General features: G+C 39.0%; 1 protein-coding gene across 5 annotated transcripts in view; it reads left to right on the top strand.

Moving 5' to 3' along the window:
- Nucleotides 1-21,848, top strand: part of ICA1 (islet cell autoantigen 1) — a 93,290-nt gene that overhangs the window by 50,832 nt on the left and 20,610 nt on the right. For all 5 annotated transcript variants that reach the window (XM_005299879.5, XM_005299878.5, XM_042856769.2 and 2 more), the window contains 2 exons: nt 12,979-13,104; nt 13,293-13,391. In XM_005299879.5, the coding sequence (XP_005299936.1) occupies nt 12,979-13,104; nt 13,293-13,391 (225 nt within the window). The remainder of the gene's footprint in view (nt 1-12,978; nt 13,105-13,292; nt 13,392-21,848) is intronic.

Raw genomic sequence — 21,848 nt, 5'->3', positions numbered from 1 at the left:
ACGCTGAGATAGGCATTTCTGAATAATTCATTTTTAAATAGAGAGGTCAGATGTCCATGCACAGAACTGTGCCCACATTGTCACTTTAGGTATTTACCCATCCAAGCACACAGTTGTCATCACGTGCTCCAGTGTGGATCTGCAGATGTGTGCTCATCTTTGTTCTGAAACCTTGGACTCTTAATGTATAAATTTGATCCACAACATTCAAATAAAGCTGTCATTGAATTGAATTGAATATTTTCCTATTATTTGCAATGTATATGTTCTGCTTAAAAATTACAGATTTAATCCATGGAAGCTTTGACACTTTTAGAAATTTCCAAGTTTTTCTCCTGAGTTTCACCCAAACCATGTTGCTGCTAATAGATAGAACTGGTAGTGCTGCCAGTTGTTGTTGTTGCCTAACACTTCCCGATATGACTGTTTTCAATTGCTTATAAATTTGCCAAATGTTAAATGTCTGAGCTGAAATTTGCCACGCTGGGTGTCTCTAGGTGGAATTTTTTTATTTTATTTATTTTTTTGAAACAGAAGATTGCACAGAATTTCACAAACACAAATAATTTACAATGTATATTCAGTGATTTTGCAAAAGTTCATTTTTTATAGAATAAATACACCAAACTTAGGAAAAATCCACCATTTTGTATTTTGTTAATGCATGCCGAATGTCTAGGAAAACTTTAAATTGTGTGTGTGTGTGTGTGTGTGTGTGTGTGTGTGTGTGTGTAAAATGTATGTCAATGTATGTATCATGTGTGTCAGATATAACATAATACAGTAACATTTCTAAATATTTTGGTATATAAGGATCTCTTGTTCCTTGTCACTCGAATGAGTTTGTATATAAATCCTATTTGTACGGGTAAGTAGCTGGACCGTACAAAATCTCAACCTTGCAACAATTTTTTTCCTTGAGCTTTCAGAACAAAAACTATCATAACATTAAATATCTGTGCAGAGTCAGCTCTACCACTTGATTTAATGCGGTAACTGGTAACAATAATAGGCTGTTGTCTTCTGTATGGAGCTGTGGACAAGACCCTTGCTGCTGCTATAGTATTTTTGTTTGTTTTTTCTTTAAAGGTTTATGAATTGGCCAGATTTGGGCAAATCAGCAAAGGCACATCTGTGACACCTTGACCCCTAGCCAAATTTCAAGTCTATGCTTAAAGCATGGTGGTGATCAAAGAAACAGTTGTAAAAAAAATTTTTAACATGGGCAGAGCAACATATTTTCCCTTAATCTCATTTAGGTATTGGGGTTGTGCAGTAAAGAACGCTGTTGTCTGTACGATCCCTGCCTCGTTTGTTGCTGAATTTGGAAGGTGTGTAGTGATTGAGGCAGGGGATTTCAGGAAGAAGAATGGTGATTACTTTAATGCCATCCCAGAGAACTGGATTCTGTTGCCATCTCTGGCATGACATTCCTATGTAATGCTGGGCAAGTCACCTAAGTCAACCTTTTCAGAGATGATCGCTAATTGTATGTTCCTCATTTTCTGGGTGCCAACTGAGAGACACCTGGATTTGCAGACATTTTGAATGCTCACAACTGCAACTGAAATTGGTTGGAGCTGTGCTTTGAACATACAAAGTGCTACAAAAATGGGAAGTACTCTTGAAAATAAGGACCCTAGCTGTTTCAATTTGGGCACCCCCAAATTAGTGGGCACTTCTGACAATTTTGGCCATAATTTTTCTGTGCCTAAGACCTCCTGTGGTAAAATGAGGTTATAAACCCCTTCCTCTCACAGGAGTGCTGTGGAGATAAATTGGTTAATGTTTATGAAGTGCACAGATGTTATGGTGAGAGCACCCTAGAAATGGCCATGAGGAAATCAATAATTTTGTATGCAGTGCAGAATTTGGATGGTATCCATTAATTAAGGCCCAGGGCATTGTGTTGAATGAGGAGGATAAAGAGAAATATTGAATAACTAAATACCCATTCACTGAATTAGGCAAGAGTCCTGTGGGGGGGGGGGAAAAGAAGTGATCATTTAATTACAGTATAATAATTCATACGCACAAGGGTTGGGAGAGATGAATTAAAGTTCCATGGGCAACTTTAATGGCATTTCCTAACTTTTGAGTCATGGATTTTGCAGCCATAAAATTACATTGATTAAAAAAAAAAAAAAAAACCCACGATGTTAAAAGAATGTAAAAGAGATGACACTAACTTGTACCTGAAGTTATAGATCCAGAACTGCAGCTTCTGAAATGTTAATAGTTATGTGCCACAGCCACCACGCCAACATGCAGGGAGTGTATAGAGGAAGGGACAATCCCTCATTCCCCTCCAGGCTTGCTTGTCTTCTCTTCTCATTGGTGGTGTATTTTATGCTGCTCCTTGTAATCAGGGTTTTACAACCCCTTTCACCTGGTCCTAGAGAGAGAGAGAGACAATAGAATTCCTTTATTTGCAGGTCACACTGCAGCCGCTTCCTACATTCACTGTTCCTACATTCACTGTTCCGTAGCTTGGCCAGCCAGTTAGAATTGCTTGTGCTGACCCTGAGGATCAGTTCCTTCTTCCAGGGAAAGGAGCCTCTACAGGGCCGGGTCCGTAGTTGTTCCCTTGTACACAGAAGACCCATAGAAGTAAGCAGACCAACTAATTGGCTAAAAGCTTGTAGTATGCCAATGGGTTTTTCCAAGATGTGCTTCCTGCTCAGCGGTTCTTAAGGGTGAAATAGGCCATTGAGCTCTCCATGCGTCCCTCCTTACAGAAGAACAAATAATAAGAGAGTGCCACCCAATCAATCACCTTTAAAGAGCCTGCCACCTATATCATTGAAAGAACCCGGCTAGTAGCTTTGGAGGTTTTATGGAGCAATGAAACTAGGACAAAGAGCTGTGGTCATTGGAGAAAGGACAGGACACTTGAAAAGATAGGAGTGCCTGAGCAAGCGACACGGGTAAACTTTTTTCAGCTGCCCTCAGCATCGCAGTCAAACTCCTGACTGTTTATATGAACTGAACTTGTATATGTTATATAATGTGAAATAGACCTCTTTATTAATACAAGCCAACTTCAAATTCAGTAGTCTGTAAAAATAAAAAAAAAATCAGTGCAAAAATGTCTTTTGCCTCTTCCACTTCAGCACTAATTAAATGACTGATAAGTAATTAATTTCTTATTGCTAACAGCAACAGCATATATTCCTGAGCATAGGGAGGTCCAGTAGAATGAATTTAATCTATATTATATATCTGTTCTTTTAATAAGAGGAATATGTTAGTCCTTCCATTGCTACTTTGATAGGTTCATTAAAAATCTTTTTAAAGAGATAAAATATGAAATGTATGAAATGGAATTTGAAGGGAAACAGCAAATGTTAGAGTAGTGGAGCTATATCACAGACAAGCCATTCCTTTTCTGATTTCACTGTGTGTGGTGTATGTCTGGCAGATCTAGGCTAATTGCCTTTTACAACTCAATTTTTGTTCCACCCATCATTGAAAATGGGTTTGAGCAATTGTATGTTGGATGGGAAGGAGAACAGGCGGGCTAGCACTAATGCTGTATCCTTGCTGGAGTCAGAGAATTGTTCACATCTGCCGATTGTCTGTGGTTATGAAATAAACAGTTATGATCATCACTTAATCATAATTATACTGAAGTTACATCTCTTCTGAGCCAAGAACCTCAAGCTAGTAAAATTTTACAAGCTTAGCACATGATTCTATATAAACTTGACAAGAGGAGCAAATTTATTTTTCCCTGTAAACAAAATCCACAAAGATGTTGACACAACATGGCATGTGTCCATGATGCTAAGAGTTTTGTACTGCCAGGTCTGTACAAAGTCTTTATATAAAAAAAAAAAAAAAAAAAAAAAAGGGTAATCCTCTTCTCCCATGACTTAAAAAATAAGCAGTGTCTGAACTCAAAAAATGCTCACTAGCATCTTTGCTTCCAATATTATATTACCATTTTAAAAATACAGATAGATAGCACTGCTAGCACAGCACTTTGTAATTTAACACAAACTTCCTTCCTTGCCGCAAATATCTTAACAGGATAAATAAAATAAAACAAGATATAGGAGGAGGGATGGGGGGGGGGGTAGCTCAGTGGTTTGAGCATTGGCGTGTTAAACCCAGGATTGTGAGTTCAATCCTTGAGGGGGCCACTTAGGGATCTGGGGCAAAAATCAGTACTTGGTCTTGCTTGTGAAGGCAGGGGGCTGGACTCAATTACCTTTCTAGGAGATAGGATAGGATTGCTAGAAGAGGTGGGTTTGAAGGAGGAACTTGAAGAAGGGAAGATACAAGACGGTACCTAGCCAAGAGGACAGGAAGCCTGTTCCAGGTGTTGGTACAACATGGTACAAGGCAAAAGGTTATTGGATGAAAGGATTGGGAAGGCTGTTAGGAAAGGAGAAGACTGAAGGAGAAAATGAAAGCAAATGGGGGGGTGGGGGTAGCTGTGTAGGGTGTTGTAAGTGAAGATGAGGCACCTGTCTATATTAGGAAAAGATAGTAAGATGGTGGAGGTATCAAGCAGGACGGGGATGTGATTGGAGTTGTGTGAGAGGAAGATGGCTTTGGTGACTGGCAGCATTTTGGATAGCCTGAAGGAAAAAGAGAGAGAGAGGCCAGAAGGAAGAGGTTACAGTAATTATTGGGGGGAGAATTCAGGAGTGGACAGAATTTTAGTAGTGGGGACAGTGAAGAAAGGCCAAAGTTTGGAGAGATTAGTGTCATGGTCCGGTATGTTGAGAGTACTGAAGGAAGTGAAGAAAATTCACCATTTCCCCCTCCAGATAGTGGCTGCTAGACACAGCTCTGAAATAGATTGGGGTTGCTATCTCAATTTTTGGGAAGGAACATAGAGCTCATATCATACTGCTCAGCAGAGAGCCTGCCTCAGTTGTAGGCAGCTGGAAGGGAGCCTGCAGCACCAAGCTAATACAATTTGAGGCAATCCAGACAACACCCCACTTCTCATGTTGTTGTCCTTGGAGAGGGTGCAAAAAACAACCACAAAAATTAATTGAGGGCTGCGGAAAATGACTTCTAGTGAGAGTCTTATAGAGCTCAATCTGGTTATTTTATCAATAAGATTGAGAAGTGACTGGTTTACAGTGTAGAAGTACCTTCAGAGGGAGAAAATATCAGGTATTAAAGGGCTTTTTAATCTAGCAAGGAAGGCGTATCAAGAGCCAATGTTTGGAAGCCAGACAAATGCACATCAGAAGTAAGGTGGTGAGGGTGATTAACTAATGGAACAAACTACCAAGGGAAGTGGTAGATTCTCCACTGATTGGTGTTTATAAAAAATAACAAGCAAGCTGGATGCCTTTCTGGAAAGTATGCTTTAGTCAGACACAAGTTATTGGCTCAATACCGAGGTACCTGGGTGAAATTTAATGGCCAGTGTTATACAGAAGGTCAGACTAGATGATCTAATGGTCCTTTCTGGCCTTAGACTGTAAGAATCTTTCCAACACACTGCTTTCACCTGGAGACCCCATTGCTAGAGAGGTTCCACAGACCCCAAATACCACGGCAGGACATGGTGGACACCGGGTTGAAGAACTATGAACAGCTGATAATCAGTGGGAAAAATCACTGACAGATTTTAAGCCCAAGTGGTGGTCACATTTTCAAGGACAGCTCTGTAATGAAAACAAAGCTAGAAATCTACTAATTAAATGAAAGCTGAGATAATCTTGCTCTTTATAAATTTCCCAGTAGTGAGTAGTAGGGGTGGGAAGGGAATGTCTTTAGGCTTCATGGACCCCAAAGACTCGTGTCATCACAGGTCCATTTGTCTCATCTCCTTTAATATGTGAGGTATTTCAGGCACACTTTGGAGGGAGGGGTTCTATTAAAGAATACCAGAGCTGTTTACTACTAATAAAAATAAAACAAGCAGGTCTACAAATACTTGTATGGAGTTCTTCAAGATTATGGTTCTTCTATGAACATTTTAATAAGAGCCTAATTGAAAGTCCACTGAAGTCTATGGGAGTCTTTCCGTTGACTTGAGTGGGCTTTGAATCAGGCACTAAGTGACAAAAAAAATGGTATAAATGGTCATAGCTCATTTAAAGGCAATGAAGTTATAACAATTTAAACTAGCGTAAAATCTGCCCTAATAGGCTTAATCTGCCATTGATTTTTAGGCAGAACTCAAAAGTGGTGATTCCTGGGTTTCAGAAGTCTGTTACCTATAAACACTTTGATCTTTTTAGTAAAGTGTTTTTTTAATAGACAAATACACAAATAAAGTATATAGTAACTTCTGTTTCACTTTGCTTAGTATCCTAAAACTACAATACTATTTTAAAAGATGAATAAGAACTATTAATGTCATTAATTAAAAAAAAAAATTTTTGTATTTTAAAACTTAACCCAACACAAACATATTATTGTTTCTCTACTAGTTGTTCTACTTTGCTATCCAGGTGGATAGGGTTTTTAAAGACCTACTTACTAATAGATTTCAAAAACAGAGCTCTTTCACCCACCCTTAAAAGCATTTCAAGTTGTTCTGTTCCATTTTGGTAAATTACACTATAATTATAAAAATACATGGTTTAGATTCTCAGTCATGTACCCTTACAAAGAGATCAAGTTCCTTTATATATTGCTTCCTAACAATTCGGGGCTCTTCATTTTAATTTTAATTTATCATTTATGTAGTGCCAACGGACAACATGGCTTTTACTTCTGTCTGTAAAGCTTTAGTAAAGTATGATCAGTTTTCAAATGAAAAAATAATTCAAAACCCTATTGTTCTCTAGCACCTTGTGTACTGTAGAAGAGAGAGAGAGAGATTGATGGAACAAAACCAAGAAGCTTTCTTTTGTTCCTGGTAATATCATGGTCCTTAGAAACTGCATTATACTATCTTTCATGTGCTATGTGCTAGTTCAGGACTACTCATTCTCATGTCCGAACGTAGTGTCCACATGAAATTTAATCCACCCATCCCTTCCTTGCATGGTGCACACACACACTTCCTTATGTTTTTGGCTTCTCTATTACCATTCAGATGAGGGAAGACGATGTTATGACCTTTCCCATGAAAACTAGTGCACATAATGTGCAAAAACCCTGGAGTGTTAAGTAGATTTAGGGCCCCAGTCCTGCCTGCATTGAAGTTGGGGTGAGTTTTACAATAGTAAATTCTTTATTAAGATATATTATACCTTATACATTACTAAAAAACTACTAGCTACCATAATGCATACTCAGTAACAGTGCTGTAGTTTGAAGTTCCTCAGGATTTATATTAGACTGGTAGTTATTAAGGGGGTTATGTCTAGAGTGTTTTCAGTTTGATGTAGGCCCAATCCTTCAAACGCTTACACATGTACTTAAATTAGTAATCCTTGGGGCAGAACTTTAATTTAGTAATGTTTGGTTCCTAGGACAATGGGACCCAACCTGGTTGAGGCCTTCAGTAACTACCATAATATAAATGTTAAATAGTAGTAATAACGAGCATTACTGTTGAAATTCAATGGGAATAGTCACATATTAAAATTAAAAATGTGAATTACTGTCACAGGCTATTGTTTTTATACATGAATTAGAATTAAGTTTCATTTACGCCTCTCATTTTGATAAAGGTGGATGGAAAAAATCTTGTTCTTGAATAAATAATGTCATTTGTGCGACGGAAACTAGCTACAAGACTGAATTTAACCTTATACCAGCTGAAATACAATGAGATCGTGGAAACATCTAAAATTAGAGACAGTGCAAATGACAGAGTTCAGAACATATAGTTGTTGGGAAGTGGGGGGATTAAAATGGTAGCATAACTTTTTACATGTTTGTTTTCTTTAAAATGACTCAGTCACAGTATACGGTATAAGCATAGTTAGATATATATCAAAATCATGGGAATTTAATTTATGAACAGAGTTGGCCATCAGCTCACAAAATTTTTTATTTCAATTACGTTAAGAGAAATACAGCACTCAGGCGACCAGGGAGAGAAACTTTTCCCAATCATTTGTTCACGAGCAGTTAAGATTTCAGACCGGTTGTCTGACAGGAAAATGTGATTGTTCCAATTTCCAAGGTCTCATCTGGTTCTCAAGTAAATCAAACTGAAATGCTGTTGCTGCTATGATGATTCAAATTAAATAGCACTTCTTTATATTCTGCTCATTCCGTTATGGATTGTGTGACATTGTTTCTCAGTTTTCTATAATTTATTGTGTCTCTGACACCTTTGCTTTATCTGGTAGTTTTAGTTTTATTGCTGCTTTAATACAAATTAAAATGCTACAACCTCCTGTGAGAACTTGGATTGATTGAGTAGGAAAATGTTATAGTTCGAATTCAAATAAAAAAATCTAATATTTAAGACCGATGGTAATATAAGTATAAAGTAGTGTATTCCAAATCTGTATTTTATAGGTTTCAGTGCAAGACTGTTAGAAGTAATACGTACATTCACTGTAGTAATATATCTGAATGTCGGGAATAGAAAATGATTTTTTTGTTCAGTGCTTGGCACTTTAGTAACTAAAAGACAAGGCAGTCAGAAGTTTTACAGATGGTGTTGGTGACATTGCCGGATTTGCTTGTATAGCAACCAGTTCTAATCTATGCTATGAAACTAAGCAACTGCTGAGCACTACATGCTGGGTACCTGCCTCTTTCACTGGGAAATGTTCAAGGCGTATTTGGATTAGTGTAATTTACTTATGTAGTCAATAGAATCCTTTGACCCCTATCAGAATTCTTAAAAATCTCATCAGGGTCACAATCTTCAATACATTCATGTGCTGAACTTTCAAGACATGAGCAAAGTTAAACATATGCAGGGCTGCCTGGGGTGGGGAGCAAATAGGGCAATTTACCCCAGGCCCCGGGCCCTGTAGAGGCCCCCACGAGAATATAGTATTCTATAGTATTGCAACTTTTTTTTTTATGGAAGGGGCCCCGGAAATTGCTTTGCCCCAGGGCCCATGAATCCTCTGGGTGGCCCTGAACATATGTGTAAGAGTTTGCAGGATAAGGGCCATGATGAAATGCGGTCATCAAAGTCATGGTGTATAGAGTAATTGCAGGGGAGGGAGATGATTAGGGTGTATTACATGAGCCCTTTATTTGAGAAGAGAACGCACGGTTCTGTCAGTGCCTAATGAATTATGAGGTATTAAGTAGATCAGGGGTTCTCAAACTTCATTGCACTGAGACCCCCTTCTGACAACAAAAATTACTACATGACCCTGAGAGGAGTGGCCAAAGCCTGAACCCATCCAAGCCCCAATGCCCCGGGCGGGAGGGGGGCCCAAAACCGAAGTCCAAGACCTGTCACCCTGGGTGGGGAACCTGTAGCCTGAGCTCTGCCGCCCAGGGCTGAAGTTGAAGCCCGAGCCCCACCGTCCAGGGCTGAAGCCCTTGGGCTTCAGTCCCATGCAATGGGGCTCAGGTTTCAGCTTCAGCCCCAGACGGTGGGACTCAGGCTTTGGCCTCGGGCCCCAGCAAGTCTAACGCCAGCTCTGGCGACCCCATTGAAACGGGAACCCACAGTTTGAGAACTGCTGAAGTAGATTATGATTAAGTGTTAGTTTTATTATTAATTCCTAAAGCCACAAATATTCTTAAAAGATGTTTAATGTAATTTGGATTGTAAATGCATGTATAGACAAACAAAAATAAGCAAAGACTCAAGCTGGTGTACTAGGCTGCATTCTCTCCTGAATATCCTGTACTGCTGTTGCAGAAAAAGAAGTCCCATTACTGACCAAACCTCCGGTAACTCAAAATACTAGATGAAATCAACTATTTAATAATTCTCAGTGGTGTCTTGTCTTCCTTGTTTGGCAGGAAAAGTGAATGGCATTTGGTAACACAGCAGTACATTAAGTATTTTAATAATCAGTATTGACACACAAAACATATGGTCTTGAATTACACATTGGGTCAAGTGGATGAAGTATTAGTCATCTTTGTTTTCTCTTTTGGAAGCTAAAAGATTTATAATCATAGATTCAGTTAGGATATAGGTATATAGTTTGACATGTACTATGTTACATAGAATCTTTAGAGGATGTATCCTGAGGCAGGCCCCTAGGTTACAGAGAACATACAATGGTTTAATCATATACCACTAAAAGGAAAAAAGCACACTTTCTGTGGTAATTTTCTAACCTTTCCTTCAGTTGAGAAAGTATTATTTGTAATAAATTGGAAACCTCACATACATCCTAATTCCAGTCTGTTATATAAAACCCTTGTGCAGATTTACAATTCTGGAAATTAATAATTATGCATGCTGTCAGCAGGAATTATTCCTGTGGTCTGCCTTGTGTGTGACAGAATATTCAGAAATGAACATTCTTTGCACACTTGGGATATCACTATGCAAGGTCATAGTGGCATTCATTGTTTTCTTGCAAAACACAGGATCACAGCATATGGACTAGAGACCAGATTCTGATCTCAGTTACACTCTTGTATATCCAGAGTAACTCGTGTAACCCCATTGACATCAATGGAGCTGTTCTGGATATACAAGAGTGTAACTGAAACCAGAATTTGGTCCTAAGTCTCCAGTATATTTCCCAGAACCCCAGCACCTTTCCCATTCAAGTACCTTCATATAGCATTGCTTGGTAGCAAAAGCTATAGATAATCTATGTTTAGGCTTCCTTCTTTCGTGTACTTATAACTTCTTCCAAAATTCTTCTTTTAAGGTTGCATTTTTAAGTGCTTGTCTCAGTTGCTCTCTCTGTGTGTCTGTGGTGGGGGAGGGGAAATGGGAGAGTGAATTTTGAACAAAATGTACTCATTTATATTAAGTTATGTGATGACGGGGAAATTTATTTGTGTTATAGTTAAGATTTTTTTTTTTAAAGAAATTTTTGCGCACACACAGGCTTCAGTAGCCAAGCCTTAAAACTGGCCTTTTGAAGTAGCTTATCTTCACTGTTCTTGAATTTCTAGACTAATTCGGAATAAAATAATATACATTGGAACAAGTGGTATGAAGTTTCCTCCAAATACAGGGCTGCAGTACTATTTGTTGTAATATGGAATAAGTTAATACATAATATCAATATTGATTATGTGGGTGTGATTTTTTTTTTTAATTAATTTATTTCATTTATTTTTGCCTGCCATTTCACTGTGGAGTTTTTGTTAGGTAAACTTTTTGATTTGTAACTATGGTGGTATACAGGGAAATCAACAGAGAGGTACGTGTGTGCAATATTTCTCCATTTCCTTAAAAGAAATCTGAGGAATTACATACAAAGATTTCCATCGATGTAATACTAAGGCAGACTTGCAGAACTGTCATGAAAATGAAACTCTCTGGTCAGGGGTGCCATGAGCTGAAATTTGAGTGCACCTGTGCACCAAGTCATAACTCCACTCACTCAAATTTGGCCCGACTGCCCCCCTGTCAGGACAGATAATTGGCCAGGCCAAATTTGAGTGGTGGTGTGGCCCCGTGTGCCTGCTTCTCCTTTTCCCTCTCCCCCTCACACCTTTGCAGTTCTTCCTACAGCCATGGGCACTGGCCACCCCCAGACTCTTGGTTCCAGGAACCCCCAGCCTCCAAGAAGGTACAAGGTTTGATCCAGGCTTTAGCACATCCTGGGGGAGCAGAGTTGCAGGAGGGTGGGGTCTAGGGCTCCTAGAACTACCTGGCCCCTGCTGGGTACGGTGCTCTTCAGCCTGATCACCTCTGTGGGTGAGAGCTCAGGGCTGGGTATGAGGTGGGGAGAGTTTGGAGTTGTGTGCAGGGCAATGTAGGGGAAAGAGCAGGGTGTGGGGTGGGAATAGCTTGGTGCTGGGTGCAGGTCTGGTGTGGGGCAGCAGGAAGGGACTGTAGAGCTGGCTGCAGGGTGGAGATTATGAGTCTGAGTGTAGAGGCAGTGGGGGAGGGGAGGAAGAGTTTGTGGGATGGAGAGCTTGGGGCTGGGTGCAGGGCAGAGGAGGGAAAACTCTGGGCTTCCTCCCTTAGGGAAAATTCTGGTTACGCCCCAACCCTATTCACAAAACATCCAGATCAGCCTTTTACTCTGTTAGCTGCTGCTACTGCTAAGAGAACCAATACTTTACTGGCCTTCAAAACAAAAATTACTTGTTTAACAGGCAAAATTGTGGGCTAATTCTGGAGAGTGGGTATGCAAAGGTTAATGTGAGCAGAAAACACAGTCCCGTGAAATTCTATATGCTTGTTTACCTAGGATAAGAAGGTTCTGGTGTTTTTATTAAAAGTATAAAAAAAACCTACCTACCTATTATAAAGAAAGCTTTGAATAGAGAACTTTTGTAATAGAATTAAACTGTTAAATTGTAACATCTACCATAGTCAGATATGAGCAACAATAGCCAGATGATGACTGTATAGTTTCATTCACATTGATTATAAAGTGCTTTATGCATATTACAGCACATTTTTGACTGTGTCTAAAAGAGATGCATACATATATAACTATATATATTTAACTGCTAGACACGCAATAAATACTCTTGTTATAATGCATAATAAGGTGCATTCAGTTCCAAATAAGTTGATTATCCTTAAAGCTTTTGAATGTGTTCCTACAAACTGTTATAAAAATAAGGACACTGTATATTGAACACATTATAAATAATAAATATTTAACATGCATTTTATGTAGTGTGTGTGTCAATATTATAACATAACATCTTCAGTGAATGAATATAATTACTTATAGTAACTAAAAAGGACAAGAGAAAAATAAGACCATATGCTATCATGAATAAATCTGGGAGTTTTGTGCAACATTCGACAGCACAATAGGGGCCTTATATAGGTTTTTAACTAGTCCTGTTATGTTTACCTAATTTTCTGAAAAGATTATATACGTTTGCTGCACTGTTTTTCAGGGTGTTTTTTTTTTTTTATAAGCTGCTAGGCTAGGTAGATGGAAGCAGAAAAAGTTTAAATAATTAAAAACCAGCTGCTCCAAACTCCCTCATCTCCTGTTTGTGATAAATGACTCTTTGTATTTGAAGGTTCAAGCACAAGTACGTCATGCAAAACTAAATTTTGACAAATTGAAGACTGATGTGTGTCAGAAAGTGGATCTTCTTGGAGCGAGTAGATGTAACCTCCTGTCTCATGTTTTAACAACATATCAGGTATTCAAAGAACACTTTAACCTCAAAGGAAATATTCCCTGTAAGCTGTAAAATCTGTTTTTCATATTACGGTAATATGACAATATGCTGATAAGTATAAGAATATCAAAATCGCTTGGGGGAATGAAAGTTAGCATTAATACTGATTATTATACTAATATTGTATTGAAATATTACTTTCTTTATAGACAACGCTGCTTCATTTTTGGGAAAAAACCTCACACACCATGGCAGCTATCCATGAAAGTTTCAAAGGTTATCAGCCATACGAATTCACTATGTTAAAGGTAAGGAACATACAGGTGTATTCTTTTATGTATCCATTGATCAAGTGATTTGGTAATAAATGAGAAAAGCAGTACACATTTTTTAGTTGCATGTTTATATCTAGGGGGTTTGTCATGGATTGCCAACGCGTGGTCATGGTGTGCAGTTTATCAAGTATCCTGGCATTTCCTTTTGATAAATGCGTAGTGGCCAGCATATGGCCCCATATCAACAAAGCGATGGCATTTAAGCACATGCTCAAGTATTATCTCAAATAGTGATGTGCCCCAAGTGCTGAATCAGGGCCAAAAAGAATAGCAGGCAAGCAGGACAAACTCTAGGTTTTACATTGTCCTCCACAATCCCACATATTGAATGGCCACCATTTTGCTTTTTGCACTTGTTTTTATAAACAGCTCTTTAAAAATATCCCCTCATATTAAAAAGAACGTCTGCATCTATGTACCCACAAGGTGATTTTGGATGCTCAAGCTCTTTTTTTTTCTTCTCCTTTGCTTTGTTACAAATTCTGTGGTGGAATTTCAGGAGTGCAGTAGAACCTCTGAATCTGCCACACTTGGAACATAGGGCTGGACTCCATTCTCAATGCTTATGTTTATGAGCTCTTCTGCCTCACTATAAAAATCACTGATCACTGCAATTTGGGGATTCACTAAAGAAACAGAATTTTTTTTGAAAAATCTGTCAACTGTTCAGTTAAAATTAGAGTAGTCTCTTGCCCAGTAGTCATTACACAGCAAAGAAGGCATGTAACCGCCTGATCCCATTTGCACCAAATAAATAGGGATGGGGAGAAGATGGAAGTATTTCCGTCCAGGAGGCATTTGGGGAAGTGATAGGAGAGCTGCAACAAGCAGGAAAGGCCAGAATGAACAACTTGTGACAATATAATATTGATTGAGACAGCCTAGCTTTAAAACAATTCCAGGTCAGATCCTCAATTGTATGTGTCTCAAACGCAGAATAACCAGTTGGTCCACATTTCACTAGTCAGCCTTGCAGCTGCACTATAGGCCCCAGAGCGGGGAGAGACTTGAGGTTAGAGCTTTATGGAGAGTTACCTCACAACCCCAAAGAGCCTATAGGGATTTATGGTTGCCAATCCTCCAGGATTGTCCTGGAGTCTCCAGGAATTAAAGATTAATCTTTAATTAAAATTGTCATGTGATGAAACCTCCAGGAATACATCCAACCAAAATTGGCAACCCTAGGTCTGCTGGTGCAACAGCTCAAAAAAATCTGATTTGCTAACCTCCACTGACCAAGGAACAGCAAAAATAAATCAAGGGCCCATTTCTGAGCCCGATTAAAGCATCATAAAGCTGCCATAATGCTAGCTTAACTAGCCGGAGGAGGAATCCATGAGTCCTCAGATACCATAAAGCTACCATAGTGGCTCCACCGCACCTCGTTCAGCCCCCGGTGCAGAAGACTGGGATCATGACCAGCACAGCCCTATGTGATAAAGCAATAGGCAGCGAGGCATATGTAATAGCCTTGAGGCTGCTGCAAGTTGCACACGGGATCAAGTTGATCCCGTTAGTCCCAGGATCGGGCAGGGCATAAAGCCGCCGTTGTTTCCCCTCACTCAGCTGCCTCAAGTGCAGCTCAGGCACATCCCAGATTTGGGGGCAAAGTTTCTGATTTGGATCCCCTATTTGGTAGCATGATTGCTAGAGTACTAGGGCAGCCTAGGCCTGATCACGCTACACCGAAGGTAGTTTACTAACTTCCTTTTCTCATGCTTTGAAGCAAACAAATATATTTGTTGTTGAATACTCTGACTTTTTTTCTGTTGGTATTATAGTGTGTCTTGAGATGAAAACCTTGTCTTTGCTTCTGGGACCTTGAAGTGAAAACATTCTCTAAGTTATATTTGCTCTTCTAACATAGTCTAAGAAAGTGAGATTCCTCTACATGTATTATAAATAACTAGCCAAATATTGTTCAGATCTCAATATCTGGGACACATTTTAGATGTCATGCTGAGAGAGGACTTGGGCAGCCAACCTGCTTATTTCCATGCGTAAAAGATCCCTGTGGTGGAGGATGTTAGGCAATGCTATTCTGATTTTACTCCTCTTCTGTGATATGTTTGATTACAATTAAAATTGGCTTTGGACTCAGTGACTCAAAGAAGTGTGATCTGGGGGGTGGGGTGTGTGTGTGTGTGTGCGTGATGAAGTCTCTTAAAACAAACTACAGCCATAAAAATGGATGTGAATATTTCCACAATGTAGCATATAGAGCTCTTGCCTCATAATGAGAATCCTTATAATTTGTAGAGCTGGCCTCTCATGTTGAGAAAATATGGCTCCTTGTTTTTTGCTATGACATTTTACCATGCTGAGAACGTCATGCTGATCGCTGTTCTGGGATTTTCAGCATGGAACTACATGAAGGGTTAGTGGAAATGTTTAAGAAAATAACTAAATATTTGGGATAGAAGATTAGGCTAGTTGTCTTTTAATATCAGGAATTTCTTTCTTTTGGTAGCTCTTACAATGACCACTTTCCATGGTACACCGAAGTTTTTACTTAAAAAAAAAAATTAATATGTTATGGTTTCCTACTTTAAACAATCTGTGTTACTAAACTAATTTTACAGTTGTGGATAATGAATAGATTTTAATTTAAATCTGTAGGTCATCATATTTCATTTATTCATTTCAAGTACATGAATATTACTGAATAGTAACAATCTAGCTTTTTTTAGAAAGCTGAGTGAATGGATGATAGATTCATATCCCCATAATTTCAATAGATGGCTTCATGTTATGGCTATAGAAGACTTATCTTTCATACAAAGAATATTTCTAATATTTCAGTTTTTTCCTCTGTGCCTATATATCTTTAATGTGCATGTGTAATTTTAATAAATTTAAATTTTATATTATGTTACAAATATACATACTGTGTATATAACTGTTTCACAACAAAATGTTGTGTGCACTCGCGTGTGGGTTGTGACACAGTTAAGGCTACTATATGGCCAGATTAAACCACAGGTACTATAGGCCTTAATGGCTATGTATATGGCTAAGTCCTCAGCTCCTGGGGTCATGTGATTACATCAGAATCCAAGGTTGTTTTTTTTTAAAGTTTTTAGCCTTCATGGCTGTGAAGATAGGCTTGAAAATATGAACTGAGTGTAACCAGTGTACCAATATCTGCCTGAGTCTGCAGAAAGCCTGAATCAGTAGCTCTGAGATGAGTGAACTGCCCTGTGCATCTTGATGGGGTGTTAACCTCAAGACCCACTGCTCTTGAGGGCCACCACCACCATCACTCCAGAAGAGGACTGTGTGTAGCAGAAGCTGCTAATGGATAAAATTTTATCTGCTAAAGAAATGCAACTTCTCCGAGATGTATCCATCAGCAGCTGCATATAAAAACTTCTCTGTCAGCAATAACACATGAAACTTTTTCCATTGTAAAATTAAATCTGACAGATAAGTGTAGCTGCTGATGGAGAGACTGTGTATGTAAGACAGAAATTTTATCCAATGAAGACTGCTTCTGTCAGCTATTCATTTGATGCATAAATTTTAGAATAATGATAAACAGCTAAAAATGACCATAAATCCTGTTGTTGTGTTTTTAAATCTACACATTGCATCAGATCTACTCAAGATTAATCTCCGTGCCAATTTTTGTGTAGAAAAACAACAATCCTTTAAAAAACCACAAATTGATACTAACACTTTTAAGCTACAGTTATATTTTGTGAAATTAAACTGGACAAGTGCTAATTAGAAAATTCAAAGGGAATAAAAACTAACAGTGTGTGCAATTTTGAGTTTGAAAGGCCACTTACATGTAGAAAGAACTAGGAATATATACCCTGTAAACCAGTTTCCAAACACACACTGTGGAATTATGATCAAGAACCTCCATAATTTAAAATATATATAAGTATGAAGAATCACTGTAATTCTTAAATCTGATGCTTGCTACTATGCCATCAAGTCACTTTTCTCATTTTGAAGCCCTGTCCTGAAAAACACATGGTGCTTATTTTTAGTCACACAAGTAGTCCCATACACTTCACTGGGACTACTTGCATAAGTTAAGTTAAGCATAAATATTTGTAGGATCAGGGCCTTACTTTGGGACATTATTTGAAAACAAACATTATTTTCTTAAATGTAATATTTTAGTTAAATATAGACCGTCATTGAAAAATTAGCAATATTACTGTACAGTGGAAATTACTATTTATGTTTGGAAGTTTTAATTAATATATGAATGAGTATTCATGTATTAGGCTTACCTCAGCAAAGAGCCTCTGAAATGCCTGTTGGGATTGTTTCTGGAAAGAAAACATTGTCTTTGGAGATGCTTGCCAAGCTCTGTTAATGAAAAGCAACCCATTTGTTTTCTTTGCTTCAGGGTGTATTCTGAGAGTAGTGTAACTGTGCGATTGCAGCTGTATTTCCTGACTCTTAGTTTTATGCTTGATGAAAGATGATTATTAATATTTAAAGACTCCATGCATCCTGGAGAGATCTGTTTGCTACAGTATTATTCAAGGGAATGGGCTGATTGAGCGTGTAGAACGTTAAGGTTGCACTAACCTGAACAATTTTACTCTATAACAAATGTCAGAATACGCATCAGTTGCTTCTTTTTATGAATGAAGCTCATTTCTATATCTTTTAATTGTTTCTTGCCATAGTTATTTTAATATTTCATTAATTCCTGTTTGTGTTTTTTGGTAGTATAATTCCTAACTTCCTGAATTGCTCACAGGGGTCTGGAAGTAGTGTGGGTCCTGAACTGGGGAAACAGAAGACCTGGATTCCAAGCTCTGCCACTAACTCACATAACTTTTCTGTGTATCTGTAAAGTGGGGATGATGCTACTGACTGACTACTTAGAGCTCTTTGAGATCTCTGGCTGTAAAAGCACCGTATAGGGATCATTAGATTCGGCTGTCTTTTTCTTACGTATGTCATCCCTCCTGATTCCTATTTACTAGCCCACATTTTACTCAGTGTTTAATTTATAATGAAAGAGGAGCCAGGGCTCGAGCAATTTTTTTACGTTCGTAACTGATGCAGCAAGCCCACAGGTGCCGGGGTGATGAACTGCTAAGCCCAGAGGCGCTGATTTTACTCACTAGGTGGGATGGTGAAAATGGTGGTCCTAGCATATCATGTTACCCCCATGGGGCACTTCGTTCTTTACATTCTTCTGCACTAGGAATTTTTGTAGCCATTTTTCAGCACTGGTGCCATCAATCAGCTATAAAAAGCAGGTTGCAGACCTTTTTACAACTTTGCCATTGAAACCGTGTTGAGTTAGTGAACACAGAGGTAAAAATGCCGGTAGCCTGGCTTTGGTAAAGCTTACACCTTTTATAACACTGGTGTTGAAAAGTGTATAACAATTTCTTAGTGAGAAGGTCATTATTTTGGACAGTAGGACTGGGAGGGCATACTTTCCCTGGCCCTCTGCCAGTTTGATAGCTGTCCCTCACACTGCGTGGGGGAAAGAAATAAGGGTGGGTGGATATACGGCTAATTCTCATTCAGCTGCTGATATAAACCCATTCAATTTTTTTTTTAATTTATTGAGGAAAAAGAAGGAAACCACAGTGGGACAAAAGCACCTTTCATGGTCTAGCAACAGATGTCCCATAATTGTCTCATTGGGTGGGTCTTCATCGTGGAATTATATGAAATGATTGGCACCTGGGTCTGAGCATCAGGGTTTATCTAGGTCAGGTATGAGCAGCCACACTGCAAAGCCGTACTCGAGTTAGTGTGTCGTCACTGGTGCTGTGCTAACCAGTGTGTGTACCTAGGGCATGTGGGGGCAGATCCTGTGGTTTTTCGTGCTGTAGTAAGATGATCTGCTCTATGATTCTTTCCTGGTGAGTTGTGAGAGAACTTGTCTGTCCTTCTGGACAAGTGGGAGGAATCATGGGAAGGCACTGAAGGATTATCAGCACTAGAGTGGTTTAGCCTATGTCCTCACTGCAAAGTTGGCACTTACCAGCTCAGGGGTTAGCCTACAACTCCAAACAGGTCAGCAGACACGAACAGTAAGCACCACCAAACGTGGCTGAGACAATTCTGTGTGTGGTCAGGAGCTGGGTTAGAAGCAACACCTGAGTAAGAGTCACTTCCTATACATTTGGTTAAGGCTTCAAACATTAGTTCTTTACCCTAGGGTTTGTTAAACCTATGTAACCAGCATTAAACTGGCATAAAAGAGTCCACACACAAAAACTGTACTAGTTTAACTTTTTATTTTAACATTTAAATTAAATTGGTGTGATTTCGGTGCGAAGACAAGCTCTAAGGAATGTAGTGTGTACAGGGTTACACAAAGTATATTCCTGATTTTATAGTAGAGGGATATAAATGAGGCAAGCAAGAAGATTCTGTTAATACTTTGAGAGTCGAGTTTCGGATACAGGCATACAGCTCACAGCAAAGTCAATGGGAGCACCGCACATTCATCTAGTCAAAGCATATGATCCTATGCATATTGTTTATTCTGAACCAAATAGCTTTGGTTTAGTGTGCGCAACTCCAGTGACTTCAGTGACGTCTACTTATTATACTGTCTGTGAGGTAAGAGAGAATTCCTTGCTCCATCAAAACATAACATAACCTACCTTCCAAAGAGATTCACAGAATGCCAAACACTGTTGTTTGTATACTTGTTCACAACTGCAATCACAAACTGGATTTACATTCAGTAAACCAAACTGTTAACCATTGTTTCTTAATTTAACTACATTTATTTTTGTATTAAAATATTTGCTAAATTCTCTAGCCCTTTTGTCTCTTTCATAAAAAAATAAGTGCTTTTAGTGGGGAGAGAGAAGGGGGAAAATACTGAAGTATTTGCTAGCAGAGTTCAAGACAATATTTCTTAAATACCAATATAATTAAACTTGGATATTGCATTAAAATATGGCTACCATTCTTTTTTTAAATCATCACGCAGCATAATTTCCCTTTTAATTGTGGACTTTGTGCTATATTTATTTTCCTAATACAGGAAATAGTAACTTCCATTATTATTATTATTATTATTATGTTACCTTTTTCAAACACTTGTGAGCACCATTTCTGTATGGCGTTTCCCATGGTGTGCCGATCCTGGTACCATAAAAAAGTATTTCCTGAAACAGTCTGAGCACTGATGGAAAATATTACCTTAGTATTAGAGTTTCTAAGAGGAAAACACCTGTTTAAAAAAACATTTTATGTATGTAATTTCCCCAGGGAATACTGAGGATTTTTCTTTCCACCTTTGAATCATTAAAGAGAGCATGGGTGCTAATCTAGTATTGCAGTTACCATTTTATGGTAACCACAAACTTTTTGGAAATCAAAAACAGTTAAAAAATCATAGTGTAAGTTGTATTTATTACATTCCAATAAAAGTTAAAACGAAAGACTGAATGGCTCAGGGAAATGGTATTGGAATATGGAGGGTGAGAGAGACGGTCAGGGAAAGGGGCCCTAAAAGCACCATGTCTGGCTGGCAGAGGATTTCTCCTCTGAGAGCACTGCAGAAGACAAATGTAAGGCTGTCTCCTGAGGACCCTGCAAAAGCCCTGGCGTAGGGCATATGCCACGGGTGGGCCTGGGGGAGAGAAGGGCGTGTCAGGGACAGGACCACAGCACACTGCACTGCAGAGATTCCAGGCAGTGCTGTGGCCCATGCGGCAACCTGAGGAGGCTGCTGTAACTTAGACAAGTCCTCAGGGCCTGTCAGGGGCCTCTTCAGCCTTTGGAGGAGCCGAGGATCAGTAGGATACAAAGGTGACGTACAGCTCTCTCCCCATTGTGTTCTGTGCAGTGCCTCTGAGCTGCATCTCACCAAAGCCTTTAGTCTGTTGGAACCTAGTCCTGTGCCTATTTAAGTCAATGGAAAAACTCCCACAGACTTCAGCGGTGCAAGAATCCGTCTTTGGTCACTAGTTTGAATGCAGCCCAGTCAGTACCATCTGTTGTATGGTATCTATGAAATACAAGAGTGATTTCATTCTAGGTGCCAGTGGACAAGTGTCCATTTCCTAAAACCCACAAAACCCCTCGTAAATGGTGCTGATTAATGCTCTTTCTGGCATTATAAGCAAAGGGGGCCGGACTGAACTGGAAGAGGGAGTGGTTCCACTAGGTTCCATTTGTAGCACAGCATGAGAAGCTTGCACTCCTGCTGCATGTGTTCTTTTCTATTCTTTAAACACCTCGACTCTCCAATGCAGCACTAAATTCACTTAGGCTACTTTACAGAAACATAAACTTGGGATAAAGAAAACAAAAACCTTGCAAGATGTAGCTTTATGGCAAGCACATTAACTTGGTTCCTAAAACACCAAAGGTAAAATAAGTACAACTGGCTGCCTTCATATAAACATGGACCAAAATTATATAAACAGGAGTTAGAAATGCCCCCGCTGGTGAATAATCTGTTCAGGTCAGCAGGGG

This window comes from Chrysemys picta, chromosome 2, assembly GCF_011386835.1.
Source record: "Chrysemys picta bellii isolate R12L10 chromosome 2, ASM1138683v2, whole genome shotgun sequence".
NCBI lineage: Eukaryota > Metazoa > Chordata > Testudines > Emydidae > Chrysemys > Chrysemys picta.
This window is presented reverse-complemented; position numbering and strand designations above follow the sequence as displayed.